This window comes from Hordeum vulgare, chromosome 2H (genome assembly GCF_904849725.1).
Source record: "Hordeum vulgare subsp. vulgare chromosome 2H, MorexV3_pseudomolecules_assembly, whole genome shotgun sequence".
Classification (NCBI taxonomy): Eukaryota; Viridiplantae; Streptophyta; class Magnoliopsida; order Poales; family Poaceae; genus Hordeum; species Hordeum vulgare.
This window is the reverse complement of record NC_058519.1, coordinates 182773193-182798296: the sequence shown is the minus strand read 5'-3', so window position 1 is coordinate 182798296 and position 25104 is coordinate 182773193. Positions and strand designations below refer to the sequence as shown.

The window sequence follows — 25104 nt, the reverse complement described above, 5'->3', positions numbered from 1 at the left end:
GGTCCAGTGGAAGAACGGTCGCGTAATCACCGCGGAGGGCCCCATCACCGGGCGTGACTATGGAGAAGGAGCCGACCTCCAACACCTTCTCGCGGCCAGTTGCAAGCCCTTCGTTGCGAGGTTGGTCTTGGATCTGGGAGAACTACGGCGACGGCGACCTGATGGGGAGGTGTGTGGCCGACATATATTCTGGATGGGAGGAGAGCGTGGGGTGGCCTCTGGCAGTTTTGGATCAGAAGGATGGGCCGTTCTGGGAGAAGGTGGGTAGTGGGTGGCCGGCGGCGGTTCCAGATCGCGACGCAAGGGCTGGGTTGAGGGTGGAGGCGCCACTGGGTGGAGGTTGTGGGGGATGTGACCGACATCGTTCCAATGGCTGGCACGGTAGGGCAGAGAGGTGAGGGCGGCGGTGGGAGGTCGAGGCAGGCGTGTGAGAGGAAGGCAGATGATGATCCCGGATCCGGTGTTTAGCTAGGCACGGCATTGCCGGAGGTAGGTGGGTGGGTGGGGAGGTAGGGGAACCGGGGGTGGAGTGAGAGGTCGTCATGGGTCCTTGTGCTTGGTCCTCTTGCTGGCCGCACGCCGGCGCGAGGCGCAACACGTCCGGCACGGCGAGCCTCGGGAGGCGGTAGTAGGAGGAAGCCCCGCCGAGGAAGATGACCAGGGCTCCCGCGAGCGCAGCGACTCCTTCGGCCATCTCCGGTCCGTGCGGAGGGGTGAATTTATAAAAGCCAAACGTTTTTTCAACTAATTGGAGGACTGCGGGTTGATTTGTGACAAAATACAGGGGTTTTTCTGCAAAATTGCCTCGACGGACGACAGAAGCGCTTCGTGCTTTATTATTAGGGGAGAGGTAAAGATTATTAGGGAGGGAAATAGGGATAGGGATACGGATCGATTAGGGAGAGATAATCAGTGCTTTCAAAAAAATATTTCCAAATATTTCTTTTAACATTTTCGTAACAGATTGTTTTGAGAGAAAAAAGATCCAATGTTATTGGGCAGCCCCGCGCTTGGGCGGCCAGGACAGCACTCGGCGAAGAAGAATATGTCTTTGCTGGGCCAGGATTCCGCCCAATTCGGTCCACCCAAATTGGCCTTACACTCTTCGTCAATCGGCACAAGCGGAAACCCTTCCGTCGCTCCATTCGCCCCTTCCTAGCGCCGCTTTCGCCACCGACTCATCGAGACATGGCGGCGGTCGCAGCTCGCGCCGGTGCAGCACGGGTCGGGTTCCGGCGGATGTTCTCCGTCTCCGCCTTCGCTCCCCCGCCTCCCCCAACCGCTCGCCCCGCGGCGGAGCCCTGCAACAACCTCTTCGTCTCAGGCAACTCCTCCTCCCGCGTCTCTTTACTCTCCCCTTATTTCTCTGCTGTAAAATCCTCTGCATTGTTTCTTCTTCTGTGTCCTGGATTCGAGGCTCGTGCCAAACCTAGCTACCTGTGGTGCGATACGTGGGATTGTGGGAAGCTATCACCTTCTGGTTGATTGTAACTGTATTTTTGCTACCATGTCGATTTAGCCACAACTTTCCCTTTTGCTAATGTTTAGGTACTTCGGGTGAACTAAATTATATTACAGGAAATTCCATTTTATGTTTTACCACGAGATAAAATGCATTATGTATGGAAACATCAGCGTACAACAGAGAAAAGACATGAAGTATATAGCAGACAGATAACACACCGCAAGGTTAAGCATCAAGGGCTTCGACACAGTAGGCAACATTATAAACTGTAGCAGATTGGCTTGGTCGCTGTTGTATCGGTATCAGATTTGTCGAGTCTAGTGCACAGCTGGGTCATGTTCTCATGTACCCTCTCTTGTTCATCTCATCATCGCATGTTCTCCTGTATAAATCCCGTAGACATGAATTGATATACATCGCGAGAGTTGAATGATCTATTTTAGTGTAAGAGCAAACAGACATTCTCCTTCCTTACCCTTAGCCGTATCGCAAATCCCCTACCAGCTGGGGCATGTTCTCATGTATCCCTGACTGTCTCCACTATTCCAATGACAAAGATCCTTCCTGCTCTCCTGGAGTTGTGCCTCTCTGCATTCCCATTCTTTGGAAATGGTGGTGCGGAACCAGTGGCACAACAGCTTACTGCTCGTCCCTTAACTGAAACACCACCATGAGCATCAATTTCTCGTTCATGTGTGCTGTAGACTGCTATTGTTGTGTCATGGTAGCTCTGAGGGCCCTCACAGTTAGGTCGTTGGCTGCTTCTGTGAAACTGTACGTTCATTGTTCTTCAGCAGAACAAATATTCAAGCTTCAAGCCGTAACTTCCGCTTCCACTGGCCTTGGTTGAATCTTGAGATATATTGGATGTTACCCGTGTATTTGTTGATTTGCTGTTGGATTGAACATTTTCCATCTTATTTTGCATGTTTTGCGTTCCTGTTCATGTAATGTGGTCTCTGGGATAAAAATTCAAATTTGGTTTTTGGTTAATTCCACAAGTTAAAACAGATAGTTTGCCCATGAAAGTATGGTTTTAGATAATGTACAAACATGCGCTTGCATATTTTTGCATTAAGAAGTAAAGCATGATATCAGATAGTGCTAAAGGTCAAGTTCAATACTAGACTACAGATGAGGCAACTTTTACAACACAGGAAGGCAACATGCACACTAGCTACTCATCATGATGGTTCGCACAACCATGCACACACTAGCTACTCCTCATGATGGTTCACACAACCAAAAGTTGAAAACCGGTTGCGACAGCTCCATTTGTGCCTTGGTGTTGTATACCACGGCCAGAAGGTTCATCTTGTGCTTCAGAGTACTTCTATGCATAGAAAGCCGCAACCCTCCAAACTCCAAAGAGTTAGTTGCCAAGGGGATTGCATCGCCATGGCGCGCACGTCAAAAGATAAGACCCAGTAGCTGCTGCCTCGACCACTGGCAGCAGATGAAGAGATGCTTTGCTGAGTTCGTTTCTTGGAGCACAGGCTGCAGTTTCGTGGTTAGGGAGGCCATGGTTCTCTTGCAATGTTAGCCAGTAGCCAATCATTGACACTTTATGTAGAAGTTAATCATGTTGTTTCTTTAGGATTAGGAAAAAAAGCCAAACCGAGTCCTAGTAGTATTAGGATTCCTAGTCCTAGTCTATTTTCATAGTCCCTTGTGGACGTGTATAAAAGACACCCTAGGGGTGTTGATTGTAACACCAGAAAAACGAAAAGCAATACAAAGCAAAGGCTCGACACGGGCCTTTAGCCATCAAATCCATCTATCAGTTTTATTCGTGTCGCTAGTTACGCAAGTTCCGTCAAGTAGCCGGCCGAAGCAAGAATCGCGTAGGCACGCCTGTACAGCTGCATACGCACGTTCAAAAGCCAACAATTGGTATCAGAGCCTCGACGATCTACGATCTACGATGACGGACATCGACGTTGAGTCGGTCAAGTCCGGCAAGGGCGGTGCCAAGGCGAACAAGAACGGCGACAAGGTGAAGAAGGGCGTCAAGTCAGCAACCAGTGGTGGAGGAACGAGCGGCGCCAACGTCCAGGCGCATCGCAACATCCCCATCCAGTACCCGATGCTCACCGACGCCAACTACGGCGTGTGGGCGGTGAAGATGAAGATTATTCTCTGAACCCTCCGAGTGTGGCAGGCAATCACGGACGACGACGTCGATGACGAGTCCGATGAAGGTGCCATGGCCGCCATAGCCTAGTCCGTGCCGGATTCCGTGCTAATGACATTGGCGGAGTTCGAGACGGCAAGAGAGGCGTGGAACGCACTCAAGGAGATGGAGGTAATTTCACAAGTGCTGAAGCGCCAATTTCACAAGTTGCAGATGGAGGAAACTGAATCGGTGAACGACTATGCCATGCGTCTTACTACTTTGGTGGGAGAGATTCGCGCGCTTGGTGCAAAGCTCGATGAGACCGAGATTATGAAGAAATTTTTCAGTTCGGTGACTGATAAATTCACGTACATCATCGGCACGCTCGAGCAGCTTTACGACATCGACGACATGACCATAACGGAGGCAATCGGACGCTTGCGGACATGGGAAGAGAATGCTCGTGGCTGTCGGAAAGGCAAAGGAGGAGGTAGCGACCAACTCATGTACTCGCGCGTAGATTGGGAGGCCCCAAGTAGCAAAGGAAGGCGTGATGGTGGCGAAGGCTCAAGCAACGTGAAACGTGACGGACAAACCGGAAAAGGCAAAGGAAAAGGCAAGCCACAAGGTCGTGGTAAGACGGACCAATCTAAAGGGCGGAAGCCACGAAACTTTGATTTATCCGAGGTTAAGTGCTATAACTGCAACGAGATGGATCACTTTGTAAAGGATTGTCCGAAGTCTAACAAGCGGGAGATCAAGGCAAATTTGGCAAAGCAGGAAGACGAAGGTCCAGGTCCTCTGATGGCCGAAGTTTGTGATCTTGCTGAAACGGTGGTTGTGAAACCAACCCGGAAGGTGCTACTTCATGAGAAGAATGTGACACCTAAGTTATCCGGGGATCACAATGTGTCGTGGTATCTCGACACGGGTGCCAGTAACCACATGACGGGATGCAAGGAGAAATTTCTCGAGCCGGAATATGATGTTATTGGGGCATAGTTTATGCCTAAGTAATTTTGGTGATTGATGACAGTATCGTAAAGGACTAACCGTGTGTGTTAAGGTTTCAGATAACACACGTCAACGGCACAAGACGACTCGTCTCCTCATTCATGAAACGGAAGCACGGCGCTCTCTACGATTCTCTTTATTTGAGTCATAGGAAAGCCATACTATTAAAAGGGGATCCGTAGTGGAAAGGTTTGGGTGGAATCTATCTTTGCACGCGCACACTTCACATATTCTCCCTTACCTTCATCTTTGGAGCGGCCCCCGCCACTGTGTTTCTTTCCTCCTTGCAAAATGGTCCCCAGCGGTAGTACCGCTGGCCCTAGCGGTAGTACCGCTGGAATGCCCCCTGGTCAGCGGTAGTACCGCTCCAGGAGCTTAGTACCGCCTGCCTAGTGGTTGTTCGTGGACGGACCTTTTTGCGAAGACTTTCTTGGCGGTAGTAGTGCTTTTGCACTACCAGGGGCCCAGGGATAGTACCGCTGTAGTTCCAGCGGTAGTACCGCTGCATCCAGCGGTAGTACCGCCCCTGATCAGCGGTAGTACCGCTGGAGTGCCAGCGGTAGTACCGCTGGAGCTCCAGCAGAGAGTTGGAAAACGGTTTGATTTTCACCCCCACTATATAAAGGGTTCTTCTAGCTGTGAAACCTTATCTCTTACCTTCCCAAGCTCCATTGTTGCGTCCTAAGTTTAAAAGTGTCCGATCTCTCTCCCTAGCCTCCACACCGCTCCAACGAAGACGTACTTCCTGTCAAAAGGAAGGAACTTCGGTAACACATCCTCGTCTCCATCGGTTCCACTTCTGGTTATCTCTATCCTTTACTTTGTATTTGCTTATGCTTGTGACTATATCTTATTTGTTTTAATAGCTCTCGTTGTTAGCTTTTTTAGGGTTCACCTCATTGTCGTATTATTTGTGAACCCGTATGTTGTTTATCTTAACTTGCTAAGATTAATTAAAAAGTGGTCGTTGTCTATTCACCCCCCCTCTAGCCAACCATATCGATCCTTTTAATTGGTATCAGAGCCACGTCTCTTTGTTAAGGGTTTACCATCCGAAGATTATGAAAGGCGAAGAGGGAATTAACCATGGGCAACCCGAGGCCATGGACTTGACCTCGGTCACAAGGGACGACTTGAATAAGGCTATGGCCGACCTCAAGACGTCCTTGACGAACGAAGTCAAGACCATGCTTAAAGAGTTAATTGAGGGATTTAAAAGTTTTCCCGAACCGGCTATAGTGGTTAAACCCACCGTCACCGATTCGGAGGCCAACTCTAAGGAAGCGGCTAAGGGCATGCGACCTTCCTCATCTTACGAAAAGGATGGGACTGGAACATATGCCTTTGTTCCACCCCCATGGTCTATGGAGGATCCGTTCCCGCACCTCGTCTTAATCCTGTTGGTCCTTCTCCTAAGCTCGTGAAAGGTGACTTTGCTAACTGGGTATTTTCTATTAAGTCTCATTTGAATCACAGCTCAACAAACTTGTGGAGAATCATCGAGCAAGGATATTATCCCCATGATCCAAGCAACCTCACTCTAAGAGAAGATGCAGACAATCAATACAATCACTCTGCTTTGTTTATTCTTCAGTCTGCAATGCCACCTGAAGATCTTCCGCACTTGCTTCCCTTCACTTTGGTCAAGGATTATTGGGAGCATATTATGGTGTTGTACAAGGGAAGCTCAAGCATTCAACGATCCAACTATCAAGTGATACTTGATAAGGCCGATGAGTTTGTGATGAAGGAAGACGAGGACCCTCGTGATCTCTATCGGAGGGTGACTGCTATTGTTGTGGCACTCAAGAATCATGGGAGCAAGGATGTGGATAACACATGGGTCAAGCGCAAGTTCCTTAAAGCCATCATGCCTTTCAACAAAGCCATGTCATCTGTCATTTGTCAGCGGCCAGACTTCCACTCCTTGTCTTCCAGTGAGGTGTTGAATGAATTCATTGCAATGTCAATCATGAACGAAACAGCCGACAATGCACTTGCTCGTGTTTAATCAAAAACAACTTCACCCAACCTTGCTTTGAAAGCAAAAGCAATGCTTGAAGAAGAAGATGATGAGGAAGAGGAGGGCTGCCCTGAATAAACAAAATATGCCTATCATGAGCATATGACTTTTGCATCAAGGCAATTCTAGGGCAACAAGAGGAACTCAAGGCCCACCTTCACCAAGAACAACTCGAGTGGATTCAAACCCAAACAACGAGTAAGGACATGTTATAACTATGGTAACGTGAGTCACTTCGTGGCCGAATGTCCCTATGAGAAAAGGGAAGACAACGGAGGCAACCTCATTCGCAAAGACAAAACCAAATCATTTCCGATCAAGAACAACTTTGTGAAGAAACCTCATCCAAAAGGGATGGTGGCCGTTGAAGAATACCCTTCCGATGATGATGATGATGATACAGTGGCAACGACAACTGTTGCTATTTCCACTACCTCTCCCCAGAAGGTGTCTCTCTTCAACGCCCCCAACGAGAACCACATCACCAAGTGCCTCATGTCAAAAGGTATCAATCAGGAGTTTGCTTCCGGTGGGGTGTCATGGTTGCTCGATAGTGGAGCAACAAATCATATGACCGGAAGCAAGGACTTAGTGGTGGATGTGCATCCTTCTCCATCTATGCCCATCCATGTCCAATTCGCTGATGCATCCTCTTCAAAGGTATTGGGATTTCGTAAGGTGGTCATCTCTCAAGATTTATCTATTGAGAAGGTCATGTTTGTTGAGTCAGTTGCCTACAATTTACTTTCAGTTCGTTAACTCGCAATTATGGATTTTTCCACATTCTTTATTCTTGATACTGTGGTCCTCCTGAGGAGCAAGACTCTTAAAGTAGCTTATGTTGGATATGTCGAAAATGGTCTTTATGTAGTGAACTTCTCAAAGCGACCCACTAAGACTGCGACATGTTTAATGGCTAAAGTTGATGTGGGCTGGCTTTGGCATCGTCGTTTAGCTCATGTCAATATGAGATCTTTGCAAAGCCTTCTGACAGGGGACCATATTCGTGGACTAACAAATGTGAGTTTTGCTAAAGATCGTGTTTGTAGTGCCTGCATTGAAGGAAAGATTCATGAAACTGCTCATCGTCCAACGACTCTTATCTACACTAAGAGGACATTGGAACTTTTCCATATGGATCTGTTTGGTCCTCCATCATTTGATAGCCTTGGAGGCAGAAAGTATTGCTTAGTGATTGTTGACGACTAATCAAGATATACCTGGGTATATTTCTTTAAAAAGAAGAGTGAAACTCAACAAACGGTCATTAACTTTGCTAATGAAGCGCAACGTCAACATGAAGCAAAGATCTTGATGATTAGAAGTGACAACGGCGCCGAGTTCAAGAACTACACCTTGGATGAGTTTCTAGGTGATGAGGTAATAAAACACCAATATTCGGCACCATATACCCCTCAACAAAACGGCGTGGCAGAAAGGAAGAACCGGACCTTGATAGACGCTGCAAGGACAATGATGGCAGAATTCAAATCTCCATATAACTTCTGGGCGGAGGCCATCAACACAACATGTCATGCATCCAACCGGTTCTACATCTGTAAAGGCTTGAACAAGACTCCGTATGAGATTCTAACTGAAAACAAACCCAATCTCAAGTACTTCCGGTTATTCGGTTGTAAGTGTTTCATTCTCAAGAAAGGTGCACGGTTAGCTAAATTTGATTTTAGAGCACATTAGGGTATCTTTGTTGGTTATGCTACAAACTCTCATGCTTACTGTGTCCTCAACAAGTCCATCGGACTAATTGAGGAGACGTGTAACATAGAGTTTGATGAAAATAATGGCTCCCAAGTGGAGCAAAGTGGTCTTTGTGATGTAGGTGATGAAATTCCTCCCCAAGCCATAAGAAGAATGGAGATTGGTCAAATACTCCTCATTGAGGAACCCCTTGTGGCCGAAGGAGAAGGACAATGCTCTACTCAAGTGGAGCCATCACCTCCACAAGCCCCACATGCTTTTAATGAACAAAGAGAAGACTCTCAACAAAATAAACAAGCTCAAGGTCAAGATAAATTGCCCAACAATGATGATGTGTCTCAGGATATACAAGCAGTACCCCAAGACTCCGAACCTGCTCATGATCAAGATCAAGTGCAACCCCGAGATCCAGACCAAGTAAAAACACAAGATCAAGATCAAGAGGAACCACAAATACGAGAACAAACTAATGAACCTGTTCAGGTCGAAGGACAAGATGATTAGGAGACTGTGTCACAATTCCCTTCTGTAGCACCAACAGCCGGCTCAAGACGCAAGGGCAAGCAAAGGAAACAAGTTGATGCTTCCCCGTTATCTAATGAAGAACTCTTGGAGCGTCGAGCAGCCAAGATTGCGAACAAGCTGAGAGTCGAGTCACATCTTATGAAGAATATACTTGGCAGTATAAAAAAGGAGAATATCCATCCGTCAACAGATTTGGAATTATTATGAGCATCACGCGTTTGTTTCGTATTGTGAACCTCAACAGGTACAGGAAGCGCTCGATGATGAGGATTGTCTTTTGGTCATGCACGAAGAACTTAACAACTTCGAGCGCAACCAAGTCTGGGATTTAGTGCCTAGGCCAACGGAGGAACATAATGTCATCGGGACCAAATGGATATTCAAGAACAAGCAAGATGTCAATGGAATTGTGATTCGAAACAAGGCAAGATTGGTGGCTCGAGGCTACTCCCAAGTCGAGGGTATCGACTACGGTGAAACCTTTGCCCCTGTTGCTCGTCTAGAATCTATTCGCATGTTGCTTGTATTTGCTTCTCATCATAACTTTAAGTTACGACAAATGGATGTGAAAAGTGTCTTTCTTAATGGTCCTTTGAATGAGTTGGTCTATGTCAAACAACCTCCGGGATTCGAACATCCCAAGCTCCCCAATCATGTGTACAAACTCAATAAGGCACTTTATGACCTTAAACAAGCCCCACGCGCGTGGTATGAGTATCTTACTGAGTTGTTACAAGATCGTGAGTTTGAAATTGGGAAGATATATCCCACTCTTTTTACTAAGAGGGTTAAAGATGATTTGTTCATATGCCAACTATATGTTAATGATATTATCTTTGACTCTCCTAACATTTCCTTCAACGAAGAATTTGCTGCACTAATGACTGAGAAGTTTGAGATGTCCATGACGGGAGAGTTGAAGTTCTTCCTCGGGTTCGAGACTACACAAGGTTTAGAAGAGACATTCATTAAACAAACCAAGTACACTCAAGACATGCTCAAACGGTTCGAGCTTGAAGATGTCAAACCGATCAAGTTCCTCGTGCCAACAAGATGCAAGCTTGACAGTGATTCCAATGGTAAAGCAGTGGATCAAAAGGTATACCGCTCCATGATTGGATTCCTCCTTTACCTTTGTGCATCTAGACCGGATATTATGTTAAGTGTAGGGATATGTGCACGGTTTCAATTCGTACCAAAAGAAAGTCATTACATGGCTGTTAAGCGAATCTTTCGATATTTGGCTCATACCCCAAACTTTGGCCTCTGGTATCCCAAAGGAGCAAACTTCAATCTAGTTGGCTATTCTGACTCAGATTGGGCAGGAGATTGTGTGGAGAGGAAGTCAACGTCTAGAGGATGCCAATTCCTTGGTCGCTCATTGGTAAGTTGGTCGTCAAAGAAGCAGAATTGCGTCTGCTTATCATCCACCGAAGCTGAGTATGTGACAGCCGCAAGTTGTTTTGCACAATTGCTATGGATGAGTCAAACTTGAAAAGATTACGGTGTCACTTGTGACAAAGTGCCTCTTCTATGTGACAATCAAAGCGCAATCAAGATTTCCCTCAACCCAGTGCAACATAGCAAAACCAAACATATTGGTATTCGTCATCACTTCATTCGTAAACATATCAAGCTAGGTGATATTGAGGTTCACTTCATCCACACTGAAGAGCAACTTGCATATATTTTCACTAAGCCTCTAGATGAAGCAAGGTTCCGGAAGTTAAGGCATGAGCTAAATATCATTGATTCAAGTAATGTGGATTGAAACTAGGCATGTTGCACCTCACTTTGCATTCCATCTTGGTCTAGATGTAGGCATGGACATAGGAGGAGTGTTATTCTCTCAATGAACTTTCCCTTCCCTCATTATGCATAAATTCATCTAGTCTTTAACTTTAGCCATTGTCAAATGGCCCTTATGCTTCAAAGACGAGCATTGGTCATAAACCCAAGGATAATTTTTTGCGGTGTCATACCATTGTCTCCAATATAGGTGGCCTCGGCCACCGCCCCTCCCACCTTCCTTTTGTATAGAAGAAATGATATACAATGACAAGTCAGTAAATTTTTCTAGGTGATATCTCGTTTTTACTTACTTGTCATTTGCCCAAATTCTTCTCTTATCCTAGGCCGCGTTGTGACATTTGCAGCGGGACTACCGCCAGGGGTAGCGGTACTATCGCCAGTATCCCAGCGGTACTACCGACAGGGGTAGCGTTAGTACCGACAGGGGTAACGGTACTACCGCTAGGTATGGCGGTACTACCGCCAGGATTCCCATCTAACACGACCGGATAGGAAATTTTTAGGGCTGTCTACCGTCAGGGGAGCGGTACTAACGTCAGGGGGAGCGGTACTACCGACAGGACCCCAGCGGTACTACCGTTGCATCCAGCGGTACTACCGCCAGGCAGCGGTACTACCGCTAGGTCCTCAGCGGTACTACCGCTGGCTCATACCCCTTGAGCTATATAAAGGAGGGGGAACCTGTTTTTTCAGGCTCTTTCTTCTTTCTCGCGGCTCCCCTCCACTAGCCCGAAATCACCCTATTTTGATCTCGTTTCATGGAGCTTCTTCTCTCCGTTGGATTGGAAGGGTTGCTCCACCTCTCCTTCCTCCAAGGGTTATAAATCCCGGTAAAGGTCCTCCCCTTCTTCTATTTGGTTAATGTTCTTACTCTAGGGTTAGGAGCATTGGGGGATTGGATCCCTTTCTTTAATCTTGTGCCTTGTTCTTGGATGGCATGAAGAAGATATTTGAGGAAGTGTAGGTTCTATGAATCGTTGCTGATTATTTTGCCATGCCCTATGATTTAATTGTTTTAGATCTAACACTTAAATTATGTTTGGATTAGATCTAAAACTTGCTCTCTTTTGCATAGGCATGTACTTATTTCGGTGATACCTGTGATCCTCATGTGAGTAGGGCTGGGGTGGAGTTCTTAGTGTTCATATACAACCCATGACCCTCGTAAAAATCGTGTAGCGCTATGCATGAGGTCTATTTTTATCTGTCAGATCTGAAAGTCAAACCGAGCGGTACTACCGTCAGGGGTAGCGGTACTACCGTAGGACCCCAGCGGTACTATCGCCAAGGGTAGCGGTACTACCGCTAGGGCCCCAACGGTACTACCCCAGGGATAGCGGTACTACCGTCAGGAGGATTCACTGTGCATTCTTTTCATGTGTTTGACAATGAGTGTTTATTTTTCTGCTTTTTTTAGTTCATTGCCTTGACTCTTTTTGTCGATTTTTTTCGCTGTGTGTTTTGTGTCACTGGTAGTTCTCGCCGTTCGAACCCCCACGGGACACGCAGTCAAAGCAGCTTCGCAACCCAGAGGCTCCCGAGGGGTCTGTTACCTCAGGTCTGCAACTCAAAAAGCAGTCTTTCAAGAAGACCGCGAACAAGGATAAGAAGATCAATGTCCGAACAATGTCCCCAAGTACTTTTTGCAGTTTCGCATTTAGAACCATTATCTCAAAGAGAAGGCTGTGATCAAGCATGTTGACCATGTTTGGGCAAAGGATCAGTGCAGGATCTACCGTGATATTATCATGCATTTCAAGAAAATTATGTCCCCGTTCAGTGAATTGACCTAGCTATTCTTCAGCGGAACCTGGACTATTTTGGTGATGCCCTCTCTCTGATTGACAAACTGGGCATCAAGGACATCATCATTTTTAAGACAGATTTTGATCCCACTGCTGTTGCTCAATTCTATGTCACGGTCCACTTCTCTCCTGATGAAGAGCGCTCTATGGTGTGGATGACTGGGACTCAGAAGATGACCGGTACCTGACGTGAATTCATGACATTCCTCAAGGTTGACTTTCAGGGAGCTAACACTCCACTTGGGTTGCGTCCTCATGCTGCAGCCCCCACCGATAGGCCCCCCGCAAAGGACAGATTGCATAAACTCTATGTGAGGAAGGGTGTGCTCCCCAAACATCTGGACATCATGCATCGGATCCTTCGCAACACCCTCTTCCGTCGCATTGGTAACTTTGACGAGGTTCATGACTCTTTGGCTGAGATGCTGCTGCTTTATGAGGAGGCTATGACTAAGGAGTCTGCCCCTCTTGATATTTTTAATGTGATGCTCACGGAGCTCTGGAACTGCATGATCATGCATAAGGTTTCCATCTACGGACCCTATCTGTTCGCTTATATTCGTCAGAAGTGGCAAGATGCTTTTCCGAAGAAGGTGCTCTACGCTCAGTCTGACTACATTTTGCACGACCCGATCAAGCTTCGCGTCAAGGAGAAATGGGCCAATCCATCAATTTCCTCTCAGCACATGGATACTGACACAGAGACTCCTGCTGACAGAGGAACCGCCTATCAGTACCGCTCCTCTGTCAGCAGCAGTCTCTGTGTCAGTAACCATGTGCTGAGAGGAAATTGATGGGTTGGCCCATTTCTCCTTAACGCGAAGCTTGATCGGGTCGTGCACAATGTAGTCAGACTGAGCGTAAAGCACCTCCTTCGGAAAAGCATCTTACCACTTCTGACGAATATAAGCGAACAGATAGGGTCCGTAGATGGAAACCTTATGCATGATGATGCAGTTCCAGAGCTCCGTGAACATCACATTAGAAATATCAAGAGGGGCAGACTCCTTAGTCATAGCCTTCTCACAAAGCAGCAGCATCTCAGCCAAAGAGCCATGAACCTCGTTGAAGTTACCAATGCGAGGGAAGAGGGTATTGTGAAGGATCCGATGCATGATGTCCAGATACTTGGTGAGCACACCCTTCCTCAAATAGAGTTGCTGCAATCTGTCCTTTGCGGCGGACCTATCGGTGGGGGCTGCAGCATGTGGACGCAACCCAAGTGGAGTGTCAGCTCCCTGGAAGTCAACCTTGAGGAATGTTATGAATTCATGCCAGGTACCGGTCATCTTCTGAGTCCCAGCCATCCACACTATAAAGCGCTCTTCATCAGGAGAGAAGTGGACGGTGACATAGACTGAGCAACAACAGTGGGGTCAAAATCTGTCTTGAAAGTGATGATGCCCAGTTTGTCAATCAGAGAGAGAGCATCATCAAAATAGTCCAGGTTCCGCTGAAGATGAGCTAGGTCAATCCACTGAACGGGGACATAGTTTTCTTGAAATGCATGACAATATCACGGTAGATCCTGCACTGACCCTTTGCCCAAACATGGTCAACATCCTTGATCACACCTTCTCTGAGATAATGGTTCTAGCGGTAGTATCACTACCCCTGGCGGTAGTACCGCTGGGGGTCCTAGCGGTAGTACCTACCACTACCCCTGGCGGTACTACCGCTGATGTTTGACTTTCAGATCTGACAGATAAAAATAGACCTCATGCATAGGGCTACACGATTTTTACGAGGGACATGGGCTGTATATGAACACAAGAACTCCACCCCAGCCTTACTCACATGAGGATCATAGGTATCACCGAAATAAGTACATGCCTAGGCAAGAGAGAGCAAGTTTTAAATCTAATCCAAACATAGTTCAAGTGCTTGATCTAAAACAAGTAAATCCTAGGGCATGGCAAAATAATCAGCAATGATTCATAGGACCTACACTCCCCTCAAATATCTCCTTCATGCCATCCAAGAATAAGGCACAAAATCAAAGACATGGATCCAATCCCCCAATGCTCCTAATCCTACAATAAGAACATCAACCAATAGAAAAAGGGGAGGAGCTTTACCGGGATTCATGGGCCTTGGAGGAGGAAGGATAGGTGGAGCAACCCCTCCAATCCAACGGAGAGAAGGAGCTCCACGAAACGAGATCAAAACAGGGAGATTTCGGGCTAGGGAAGGGAGGAGCCGTGAGGAAGAGAAAGAGCCTGACATGCTGTGTTGATGGCCTCTGCCCAGAAGTTATATGGAGATTTAAATTCTGCCATCATTGTCCTTGCAGCGTCTATCAAGGTCCGGTTCTTCCTTTCTGCCATGCCGTTTTGCTGAGGGGTATATGGTGCAGAATATTGGTGTTTTATTCCCTCATCAACTAGAAACTCATCTAAGGTGTAGTTCTTGAACTCGGTGCCGTTGTCACTCCTAATCATCAAGATCTTTGCTTCATGTTGACGTTGCGCTTCATTAGCAAAGTTGATGACCGTTTGTTGAGTTTCACTCTTAAAAAAAAAATATACCGAGGTATATCTTGAGTAGTCATCAACAATCACCAAGCAATACTTTCTGCCTCCAAGACTATCAAATGATGGAGGACCAAACAGATCCATATGGAGAAGTTCCAATGGCCTCTTAGTGTAGATAAGAGTCGTTGGACGATGAGCAGTTTCATGAATCTTTCCTTCAATGTAGACATTGCAAACACGATCTTTAGCAAAGCTCATATTTGTTAGTCCACGAACATGGTCCCCTGTCAGAAGACTTTGCAAAGATCTCATATTGACATGAGCTAACCGGCGATGCCAAAGCCAGCCCACGTCAACTTTAGCCATTAAACATGTCGCAGTCTTAGTGGGTCGCTTTGAGAAGTCCACCATATAAAGACCATTTTCGACATGTCCAACATAGACTACTTTAAGAGTCTTGCTCCTCAGGAGGACCACAGTGTCAATATTAAAGAATGTGGAAAACCCATAATTACAAGTTGACAAACCGAAAGTAAATTGTAGGCAACTGACTCAACAAACATAACCTTCTCAATAGATAAATCTTAAAAGACGACCACCTTACCAAATCTCAATACCTTTGAAGAGGATGCATCGACGAATTGGACATGGATGGGCATAGATGGAGAAGGATGCACATCCACCACTAAGTCCTTGCTTCCGGTCATATGATTTGTTGCTCCACTATCGAGCAACCATGACACCCCATCGGAAGCAAACTCCTGCAATAGATCAAGGCTTGGTTTTAGTTACCCATTTTTTAATGGGTCCTTTCATGTTAGAGACAAGGGTCTTAGGAACCCAGATAGCCCATTCAATATCCTCATCGTAGGAACCAACAAATCTGGCATAAACATGTCCATCACTAGCACAACACAAAACATAAGAAGAATTGAGTTTGCCGGCTGTGTTAGTAGGAATGATTTTGCCCTTCTTGGGGTTCCCATAGTCCACCTTGTTCCTGTTCACCTTCTGAGTCCCCTCACCCTCTTTGACAAAGATGTCCATGAGGGTGAGAGATCGTTTGTTCTTCTTCCTCCTTTTACCTTTTGACTTGGAGGTAAGTCCAAGTCCTTCCTTTCCTACAACACCCTTTTGAGTGCTCAATACATCGTTCAGACTCTTCTCACCTTGTATGCATGCCACAAGGCCCTTCTCAAGTTTCTCTTTTAACTTGGCATTTTCCTCCACAAGATGTACATGTTCACAACAGGGGTTAGTTGCACAAGCATTATCAATTAACACAAAGGGAGGACAAGTAGAGATCTCCTTGGTAAGCTTTGCTTGGAGTTGATCATGAGACTCTTTCAGAGAGAAATGAGCACCTTTCAAGGCTTTGTGGGCCTTGTCAAGTATGTCAAACCCCTCTTTGAGTCTGTCATGGCCAACCCCAAGAGCATACTTTCAGATTTAAGCATACGAATAAGAACAACATCATGATCTAGTTGCTTTTGCATTTTAGCGCAGTCATCGTTATATGACTCCTCAAGAGCCAAACAAAGAGTGCGCTCCTCTTCTAGAGCACTAGATAATTCGGCAATTTCATCGGCATAGTCACGACTATGTCCCTGAAGCTCGGAGATGGTCTCCTCATGAGACTCAATGAGGTCAGTGGCCTCATCCAGTTGTTCCAAGAGAGCAACAAAGTGCTTCTTGGGTTCTCCCTTAATAGTGCACAGAAACTTATCAAGATCATGCTCATTAAGTTCCCCAACATCACTATCTTCAACACAATTTAACAATGAAGGAGCAGAAACAATGTTGGTCTTAATGATGGGAGTTACCTGATTGATACCTTTTGCCATGAGGCACTTGGTGATGTGGTTCTCGTTGGGGGCGTTGAAGAGAGACACCTTCTGGGAAGAGGTAGTGGCAATAGCAACAGTTGCCGTTGCCACTGTATCATCATCACCATCATCATCGGAAGGATACTCTTCAAGGGCCACCATCCCTTTTGGGTGAGGTTTCTTCACAAAGTTGTTCTTGATTGGAAATGATTTGGTTTTGTCTTTGCGAATGAGCTTGCCTCCGTTGTCTTCCCTTTTCTCATAGGGACATTCGGCCACGAAGTGACTCACGTTACCACAGTTATAACATGTCCTTACTCGTTGTTTGGGTTTGAATCCACTCGAGTTGTTTTTGGTGAAGGTGGGTCTTGAGTTCCTCTTGTTGCCCCAGAATTGCCTTGATGCAAGAGCCATGTGCTCATGATAGGCATACTTTGTGTCTTCAGGGCAGCTCTCCTCTTCCTCATCTTCTTCTTCTTCTTCTTCAAGCATTGCTTTTGCTTTCAACGCAAGGTTGGGTAAAATTGTCTTTGATCGAACACGAGCAAGTGCATTGTCGGCTGTTTCGTTCATGATTGACATTGCAATGAACTCATCCAACACCTCACTGGAAGACAAGGAGTGGAAGTCTGGCCGCTGACGAATGACAGATGACATGGCTTTGTTGAAAGGCATGATGGCTTTCAGGAACTTGCGCTTGACCCATGTATCATCCACATCCCAAGCTCCATTGTTGCGTCCCAAGCTCAAAAGTGACCGATCTCTCTCCCTAGCCAATCAAACTTGTTAATTCTTTAGGGATTGGTTGAGAAGGCCTAGATCCACACTTCCACCAAGAGAAAAGTTGATTCCCCCATCAATTCCTTGCGGATCTTGTTACTCTTGGGTGTTTGAGCATCCTAGGTTGAGGTCACCTCGAAGCCATATTCCATTGTGGTGAAACTTCGTGGTCTAGTTGGGAGCCTCCAAGCTTTGTGTGGAGTTTGCCCCAACCTTGTTTGTAAAGGTTCGGTCGCCGCCTTCAAGGGCACCTATAGTGGAATCACGGTACCTTGTATCGTGCGAGGGCGTGAGGAGAATACGGTGGCCTTAGTGGCTTTTTGGGGAGCATTGTGCCTCCACACCGCTCCAACGGAGACGTACTTCCTGTCAAAGGGAAGGAACTTCGGTAACACATCCTCGTCTCCATCGGTTCCACTTGTGGTTATCTCTATCCTTTACTTTGTATTTGCTTATGCTTGTGACTATATCTTACTTGTCTTAATAGCTCTCGTTGTTAGCTTCTTTAGGGTTCACCTCATTGTCGTATTATTTGTGAACCCGTATGTTGTTTATCTTAACTTGCTAAGATTAATTAAAAAGTGGTCCTTGTCTATTCACCCCCCCTCTAGCCAACCATATCGATCCTTTCAGATGTTCAAGGCTCGGTCAAGTTCGGTGATGGTTCAGCTGTGGAGATTTGCGGGCAAGGATCTGTCCTCTTCGAGGGTCTCACAGGCGAACATCGCATACTCACCGGAGTGTACTACATCCCATGGCTTCGCAACAACATTATCTCTATTGGGAAGCTTGACGAGAATGGATGCAAGGTGAATATCGAGAACGAAGTGATGATGATCTTCGACAACCTCCGAAACGTGCTAGCTCGTGTTAATCGCACACGGAATAGGCTCTGTATCCTCAACCTTGATCAATCTCAACCGGAGTGTTGGCTCGCCAAGAGTGATGATGATTCATGGTTATGGCATGCTAGATTTGGACACTTTAACTTCTACACCTTGAAGAAGATGTCAAAGATGGAGATGGTATCCGGGATGCCATTTATCGACCATGTTGATCGAGTATGTGACGGGTGCTTGGTTGGAAAACAGCACTGCAGGCCGTTCCCTGCTCAGTCTACCTATCGTGCAAGTGATGCACTCGAGCTGCTCCATGGTGATCTATGTGGCCCTATCACCCCAGCAACTCATGCGGGAAAGAAGTATTTCTTCCTCGTGATAGACGACTACTCGAGATATATGTGGGTCGCTCTCTTATAATCTAAAGATGAGGCATTTGAAGCGTTCAAGAAGCTGAAGGCTGCAACGGAGATGGAACACAAGTTGAAGGTTTGCACTCTACGGACAGATCGCGACGGAGAATTTACGTCGAACGAATTCAACGATTACTGCGAGAAGATTGGCATAAAAAGGTTCCTCACGGCACCTTACACGCCGCAGCAGAACGGGGTCGTTGAAAGGCGCAATCGAACCGTCGTTGACATGGCAAGGAGTTTACTCAAGAGCAAGAACCTGCCGAGGACTTTTTGGGGAGAAGCTATCTCGACGGCGGTCTATCTTCTCAACCGGGCTCCAACGAAGGCGGTGATCGGCAAGACTCCGTATGAAGCAATTTACGGACGTAAGCCGAATGTGTCTCATCTACGCACGTTCGGGTGCGTGTCACATGTGAAGACGGCGGATCCGCACCTCTCAAAGCTTGCGGATCGTAGCATCAAGATGGTGTTCATCGGATACGAGAGGAGTTCCGGCACCAAGGCATACCGCTTCTACGATCCACAAACCAAGCGTCTACGAATTTCACGCGACGTCGTGTTTGAAGAAAACCAAGCGTGAAATTGGAGCGCCGCAGCCGACAATGCTCCAAACAGTAACATATTCACGGTTGAATTTCCAACTGATGATGATGCAGGGGAGGATGTCCAAGTGGTTGATAAGATGCCCAACCAAGGTGACCACAATGGTAGTAATCATCATGGTGCCGACGCCGCCGACGACGCGCATAGGTCGCAAGGAGATAGCGACAATGCCGCGCACGACAGAGGCGGAGATCTCGACGACAACATTGACAACGAGGCGCATAGTGACGACGACGACGACAATCAAGATGATGGTCACGGTCACGACGACTACGCCGATGACGCGGATGTCGATGACACACCAGGGTCTCAGCCGTCTTCCTCAAGTGCATCAACACCGACACAATTTGTGTCGCCTCCTTCGCAAGACACAACGGACTCCTTAGGGCCTCGTCGCTACAAGACCCTCAAGAAAGTCTGCAAGTACACAAAGCCAGTTACGCTCGAGTACTCCGGACTATGTCTGTTCGGAGTTGAGGAGCCGGCGAACTTCGTAGAGGCGAGCAGAAGTCCTAGCTGGACGCACGCCATGGATGAGGAGATGAAGGCAACTGAGAGCAATGGCACGTGGACCTTGGTAACCCGTCCTCCAAACCAAAAGGCGATAGGTTTGAAGTGGGTTTACAAGTTAAAGAAGGACACACAAGGTGCCATTGTGAAGTACAAGGCAAGACTCGTTGCAAAGGGCTACGTACAACGTCAAGGAGTTGACTATGATGAGGTGTTTGCACCGGTTGCTCGAATCGAGACAGTGAGAGTGCTCTTAGCTTTGGCAACACAAGAGGATTGGAAGGTTCATCATATGAATGTTAAATCCGCTTTCCTCAACGGCGATCTTACAGAAGAAGTGTACGTGGAACAACCCCTCGGCTACGAGAAGAAAGGCGAAGAAGGGAAAGTTTACAAGCTCAAGAATGCACTTTACGGGTTGAAGCAAGCGCCAAGAGCTTGGAACTCAAAGTTAGACCGAAGTCTGGTCTCGCTCGGGTTCAAGAGATGTCCCCTCGAGCACGCAGGCTATACAAAGAACTCAAAAGGCTCAAACCTGCTAGTTGGAGTTTATGTCGGCGATCTGATTATCACCGGAGATAGCGTACAAGAAATTGAACGTTTCAAGGCGCAAATGAAGAACAAGTTTAGCATGAGCGATCTGGGATTACTCAGCTATTACTTGGGCATCGAAGTGAAGCAAAGCTCCGGAGAGATTTCCCTATGTCAATCGGCTTATGCGGTCAAGTTATTGGAAAAGTGTGGCATGTCAGATTGCTACGAGACACAAGTTCCAATGGACCAACGTCACAAGTTGAGCAAGCGTAGCTCAAATCCGCCGGTGGACACCACAATGTATCGAAGCGTTGTGGACAACCTAAGATATTTGGTGCATACCCGACCTGACTTGGCTTATTCAGTCGGGATCGTGAGTCGTTTCATGGGGAATCCGACAACCGAACGCATGAGCGCGGTCAATCAAATCCTACGCTATGTGAAAGGCACAATTAATCTTGGCTGCACGTACAGAAAGGGAAAGGAAGGATTGGTCCTTCGTGGATATTCAGATAGCGACATGGCAGGTGATGTTGATGACTGAAAGAGCACAACGGGCATGGTTTTCTACCTTGGCCCGAATCCGATTAGCTGGAATTCTCAGAAGCAAAAGGTGGTGGCACTGTCTTCATGCGAGGCAGAATACATAGCGGCAAGCACGGCGGCTTGTCAAGCAGTGTGGCTGAGAAGACTCCTAGCTATTCTTGCAAAGCGGGAGGTGCAGAAGGTGTCACTGAAGATCGATAACCAAGCTGCAATCTCGTTGTGCAAAATCCGGTTCATCACGAAAGGAGCAAGCACATAGATATCCAGTTCCACCATATCCGGGAGTGCATTGAAGAAGGGTTGATCGAGGTTCAACATGTGAACACGAAAGACCAACTTGCCGATATTTTCACCAAGTCCCTCGGTCGACAGAAGTTCATCGAGATGAGGAGGAAAGTCGGAGTGCAAGAAGTGAAGTCAAGCAACAAGATTAAGGAGGTGAATGTAGAAGTTAATCATGTTGTTTCTTTAGGATTAGGAAAGAAAGCCAAACCGAGTCCTAGTAGTATTATGATTCCTAGTCCTAGTCTATTTCCATAGTCCCTTGTGGACGTGTATAAAAGACACCCTAGGGGTGTTGATTGTAACACCAGAAAAACGAAAAGCAATACAAAGCAAAGGCTCGACACGGGCCTTTAGCCATCAAATCCATCGATCAGTTTTATTCGTGTCGCTAGTTATGCAAGTTCCGTCAAGTAGCCGGCCGAAGCAAGAATCGTATAGGCACGCCTGTACAGCTGCATATGCACGTTCAAAAGCCAACACTTTAGGGGCACATGGCTTTTCAGTGATTAGCAAGTGAAGGTGGTGTGACCAAGGAAGAACACTTTATGAGCTGATTGCGCCAAGTATTGCAAATCTGAGGACTGACGCCGAAGGGCCACATTCTTGGCAAGCGATGAGGGTGGTGCCAGAACCACGGCTCCACAGGGAGAGTTACTAAACTAGGCTAGGTCAGTGACCGTGAACACGTCAGTGATGACGTGGACCCAAGCTAGCCCATCCATTGCCTCAGAGACCTTCCTAGATTCTTGAATCTCGACAGTCTTGGACCAAAGGGCCCAGCGCTGGAGTTGACTGATTCTCCATCAAGCCAGAACAGGGTGATCTGGCCATCTCCAAACGCAAAGTTTACTGTAACATCTGCTGGACCATGTGCTGTATGGTGAGATCGGCCCAGGTGCGCACAGCGTTGGTATGGTGCAGCCGCATCCACCTAACATGGTGTGCGTAACCAAGAAGTTTAAGATGCTAAGACCTCCATACTCATAGGGTACACAGACAACACTCCAACGACAAGACGGCGCCTGGCTGCCACTTTTTTGGTGCCCTTCTGGATGAGGGCACAATGGTGGCTCTCAATTGCCTTAAGCAGCTAGATCTTCAATGGAAACCACTGCATGTGAAACACTGAGAGAGTGGAGAGCATTGTCTTGGTGAGCTAACCGGCCGCCCCTGGTCACCATGCTTGTGTTCCAGGTTGGGAGCTTAGCTGGAGCCTGGAGGTCCTGCTTTCACCATTTCTCAATTGACAAATGCAGCCCAGGGTAGATGCAAGGCAAATGCTTCGCCGCACAAGGGAGGGGCTGGAGGACTAGCTGGGTGTTCTTCTCAGAGCACTTGCTCATATTAGTTGTGAGGCTGGAAGTAGCAGCACCAAGGTCTAGTGGATGTGGTGGCACACTTGCTCCAGGCCTCCAGCAGTGCATTCACCGCATCTGGGTCTGAAAAAGACCAGCACATCACCAGCATCTAGCTGACACCTGGTGACGGATGCCCACATGACCCAAAAGATTGGAACATGTTGGATGGTCCGGCTGTCTCGACTCTTGAATAAGGCACTTAGGACTTCAATAGCCAGAATGAATAGCACAGGGGACAGAGGGGTCTCCTTTCTGCAGACCCTGACCATGGATCTTACTCCCAGGGACTCTATTAAGGAGGATGCAGGAGCTTTGAACTAGCAAGAAGGATGGCCCCCTAGTTCCTCCAATGCGGCCCGAAACTGAGGTGTGGCAGCAGGTCCAACACAGAGGGCTGTGATACCGCCTCAAAGACTCTTGTTTGTATCCACTTTGAGCAAGATAGGAGGCGAGTTTTTAGTAGGCAAAGTTTTGGCAACAAGGTATAGTCATGCACTTCTGAGTTGCACCACAATTCTTTAGGCATGCATTCCTTACATTGCCACACTATGTCATAGACTCAACTTTATTTGCCAAACTTTGCCGTCCTTGTGATCATTTTGTTTGCCAGTCCTTGTAGCAGCCACATTTTACATGTGTTACTTGTGGCAATGCTAGGCATCAACCAAGCATTCCCTTTTTTGAGTAGTTAATATAGTGCAGAACATGAATTATCTGTATTTGGTCCAGACATACTATTTTAACAGGAACTAAACATGCAATTAATAGTTTTGACTGATGAGACTTGGAATTGTCCATAAGGCATGATTATCTTTTGTCAATGCTTTTCGGAAATATTCTGTTAGCGATGTAAGGAAAATGTTGTGGTCGAAAGTCTCCAACTGATCAGCTACCAGGTCATCTAGTTGCCCCTTTTCGCTATTACTCTTTTTATAACAAAGCAAAACCAGAAAGAGACTTATATTTTCTCAAGCATATTCCATTAATTGCGATGCCTGTACACTGGGTGATGTCATGCGGGTATTGTGTGTACCTAAAATACAAAGAGATGTACAGGAGCTTGAAATAGAATAATACATTTTGGTTAATGGAGGGATGCTAAAGACAAACGTCGTGTGATGTAGGATGGAGGGTGAGATTTGAGGGAGTGGCGTTAGGCAGTTCTCCATAGCATTTCCCAGTTCTCTTCACTACAGTTTCCTATCATGCGTGCTAAGTAACTACTGACTTCTGCCCTGGAAAAGCAAAAGTTGGTATATTGTCTTGAGGGCTGTTTGATTTTTTGTAGTGGGATGCCAGTAGTTCATGTGGTTTGGATGTCAATAATTCATTTTATTTACAGAAGAAAATGTTGATGACAATGATATAGGAATTATTTCTGTAGTCTTGTTAGTGTTCATTTTGAAATTTGTTCTTGTACCTATGCAGGTTTGAATAAGCGCACGACATCTGACGGACTGAGGGAAGCCTTCTCGAAATTCGGTCAGGTTACCGATGGTAAGTGGTTCTCAGCTCTGTAACTCATTCCTCTCTGTACTACTACTAAATCCAATTGTCACGATATTTGCAGCAAGAGTCATCACTGATAGAATATCTGGATACTCTAGAGGGTTTGGCTTTGTGAAATATGCAACCGTAGAAGAAGCTGCTGAGGGCATAAAAGGCATGGATGGAAAGGTGAGTCATTATATTGATCAGCTAATGCACTACCCGGATGATTCATGGTGTGGTAGAGGGAACACTTGTTCTTGTCCAAATAATGAAACATATGCATAATCGTGTCCACATGGGAACTCGGAAACAGTAGATCAGTTATTAGCTGACGTTTCTTACTTATCTTGGTCTAGGTGACACGAAACATTGTCTACACTGTTTCTTAGCAACTTTTAATCTACTCTTGTGACACTAGGCCCCCTTTTTTGTTGTAGTTCTTCGATGGTTGGGTGATATTTGCGGAGTACGCCAAGCAGAGAGAAGCCCAGCAGCCGCCGCAATCAGCGGGTACACAGTCATCTGGCTACCAATACCCTAGCTAGTTAGTTCTCTCGATCAGAAATGGCTTGTTCTCAATTTATATGCTACCAATTGGAAGTTGATTTCCAAAAAATTGTCGAGGAAGGGATAAAATCTAGTGTTGGTCGCTTGAACTATTCCGGTACGGTTATGGAATTGATCATAGTTTCACTTGTATACGTCTGTGTAACTGTAACATTTGCCACTAGCTATAATTTAAACTTCGTTACAGATACGATCAGTGTCCAACAGTGAACTGCCATATACATGTACTCCCTCGTTCCTAAATATAAGTCTTTTTAAAGGTTTTACTAAAGGACCATACGTATGTATATAAACATACTTTACAGTGTAGATTCACTCATTTAACTCCGTATGTAGTCTACTAGTCAAATCTCTAAAAAAAAACTTATACTGTATTTAGGAACGGAGGGAGTAGGT

General features: G+C 46.5%; 1 protein-coding gene across 1 annotated transcript; it reads left to right on the top strand.

The window, feature by feature from the left end:
• The first annotated feature begins 1097 nt into the window (after positions 1-1097).
• Positions 1098-24898, top strand: LOC123425755 (organelle RRM domain-containing protein 2, mitochondrial). Its single transcript, XM_045109471.1, has 4 exons — positions 1098-1324; positions 24079-24147; positions 24221-24327; positions 24579-24898. The coding sequence occupies exons 1-4, from the start codon at positions 1189-1191 to the stop codon at positions 24684-24686; spliced, it is 420 nt and encodes a 139-aa protein (XP_044965406.1). The 5' UTR covers positions 1098-1188; the 3' UTR covers positions 24687-24898.
• The last annotated feature ends 206 nt before the right edge of the window (positions 24899-25104 follow it).

What these genes read in the sequence shown, in the direction of transcription:
- LOC123425755 (XM_045109471.1), top strand. Translation starts at nt 1,189, where the DNA reads ATGGCGGCGGTCGCAGCTCGCGCCGGTGCAGCACGGGTCGGGTTCCGG. An exon ending in CAACAACCTCTTCGTCTCAG is followed by an intron (nt 1,325 to 24,078) that starts GCAACTCCTCCT and finishes GTACCTATGCAG; the next exon opens with GTTTGAATAAGCGCACGACA. An exon ending in TAAAAGGCATGGATGGAAAG is followed by an intron (nt 24,328 to 24,578) that starts GTGAGTCATTAT and finishes TTTTTGTTGTAG; the next exon opens with TTCTTCGATGGTTGGGTGAT.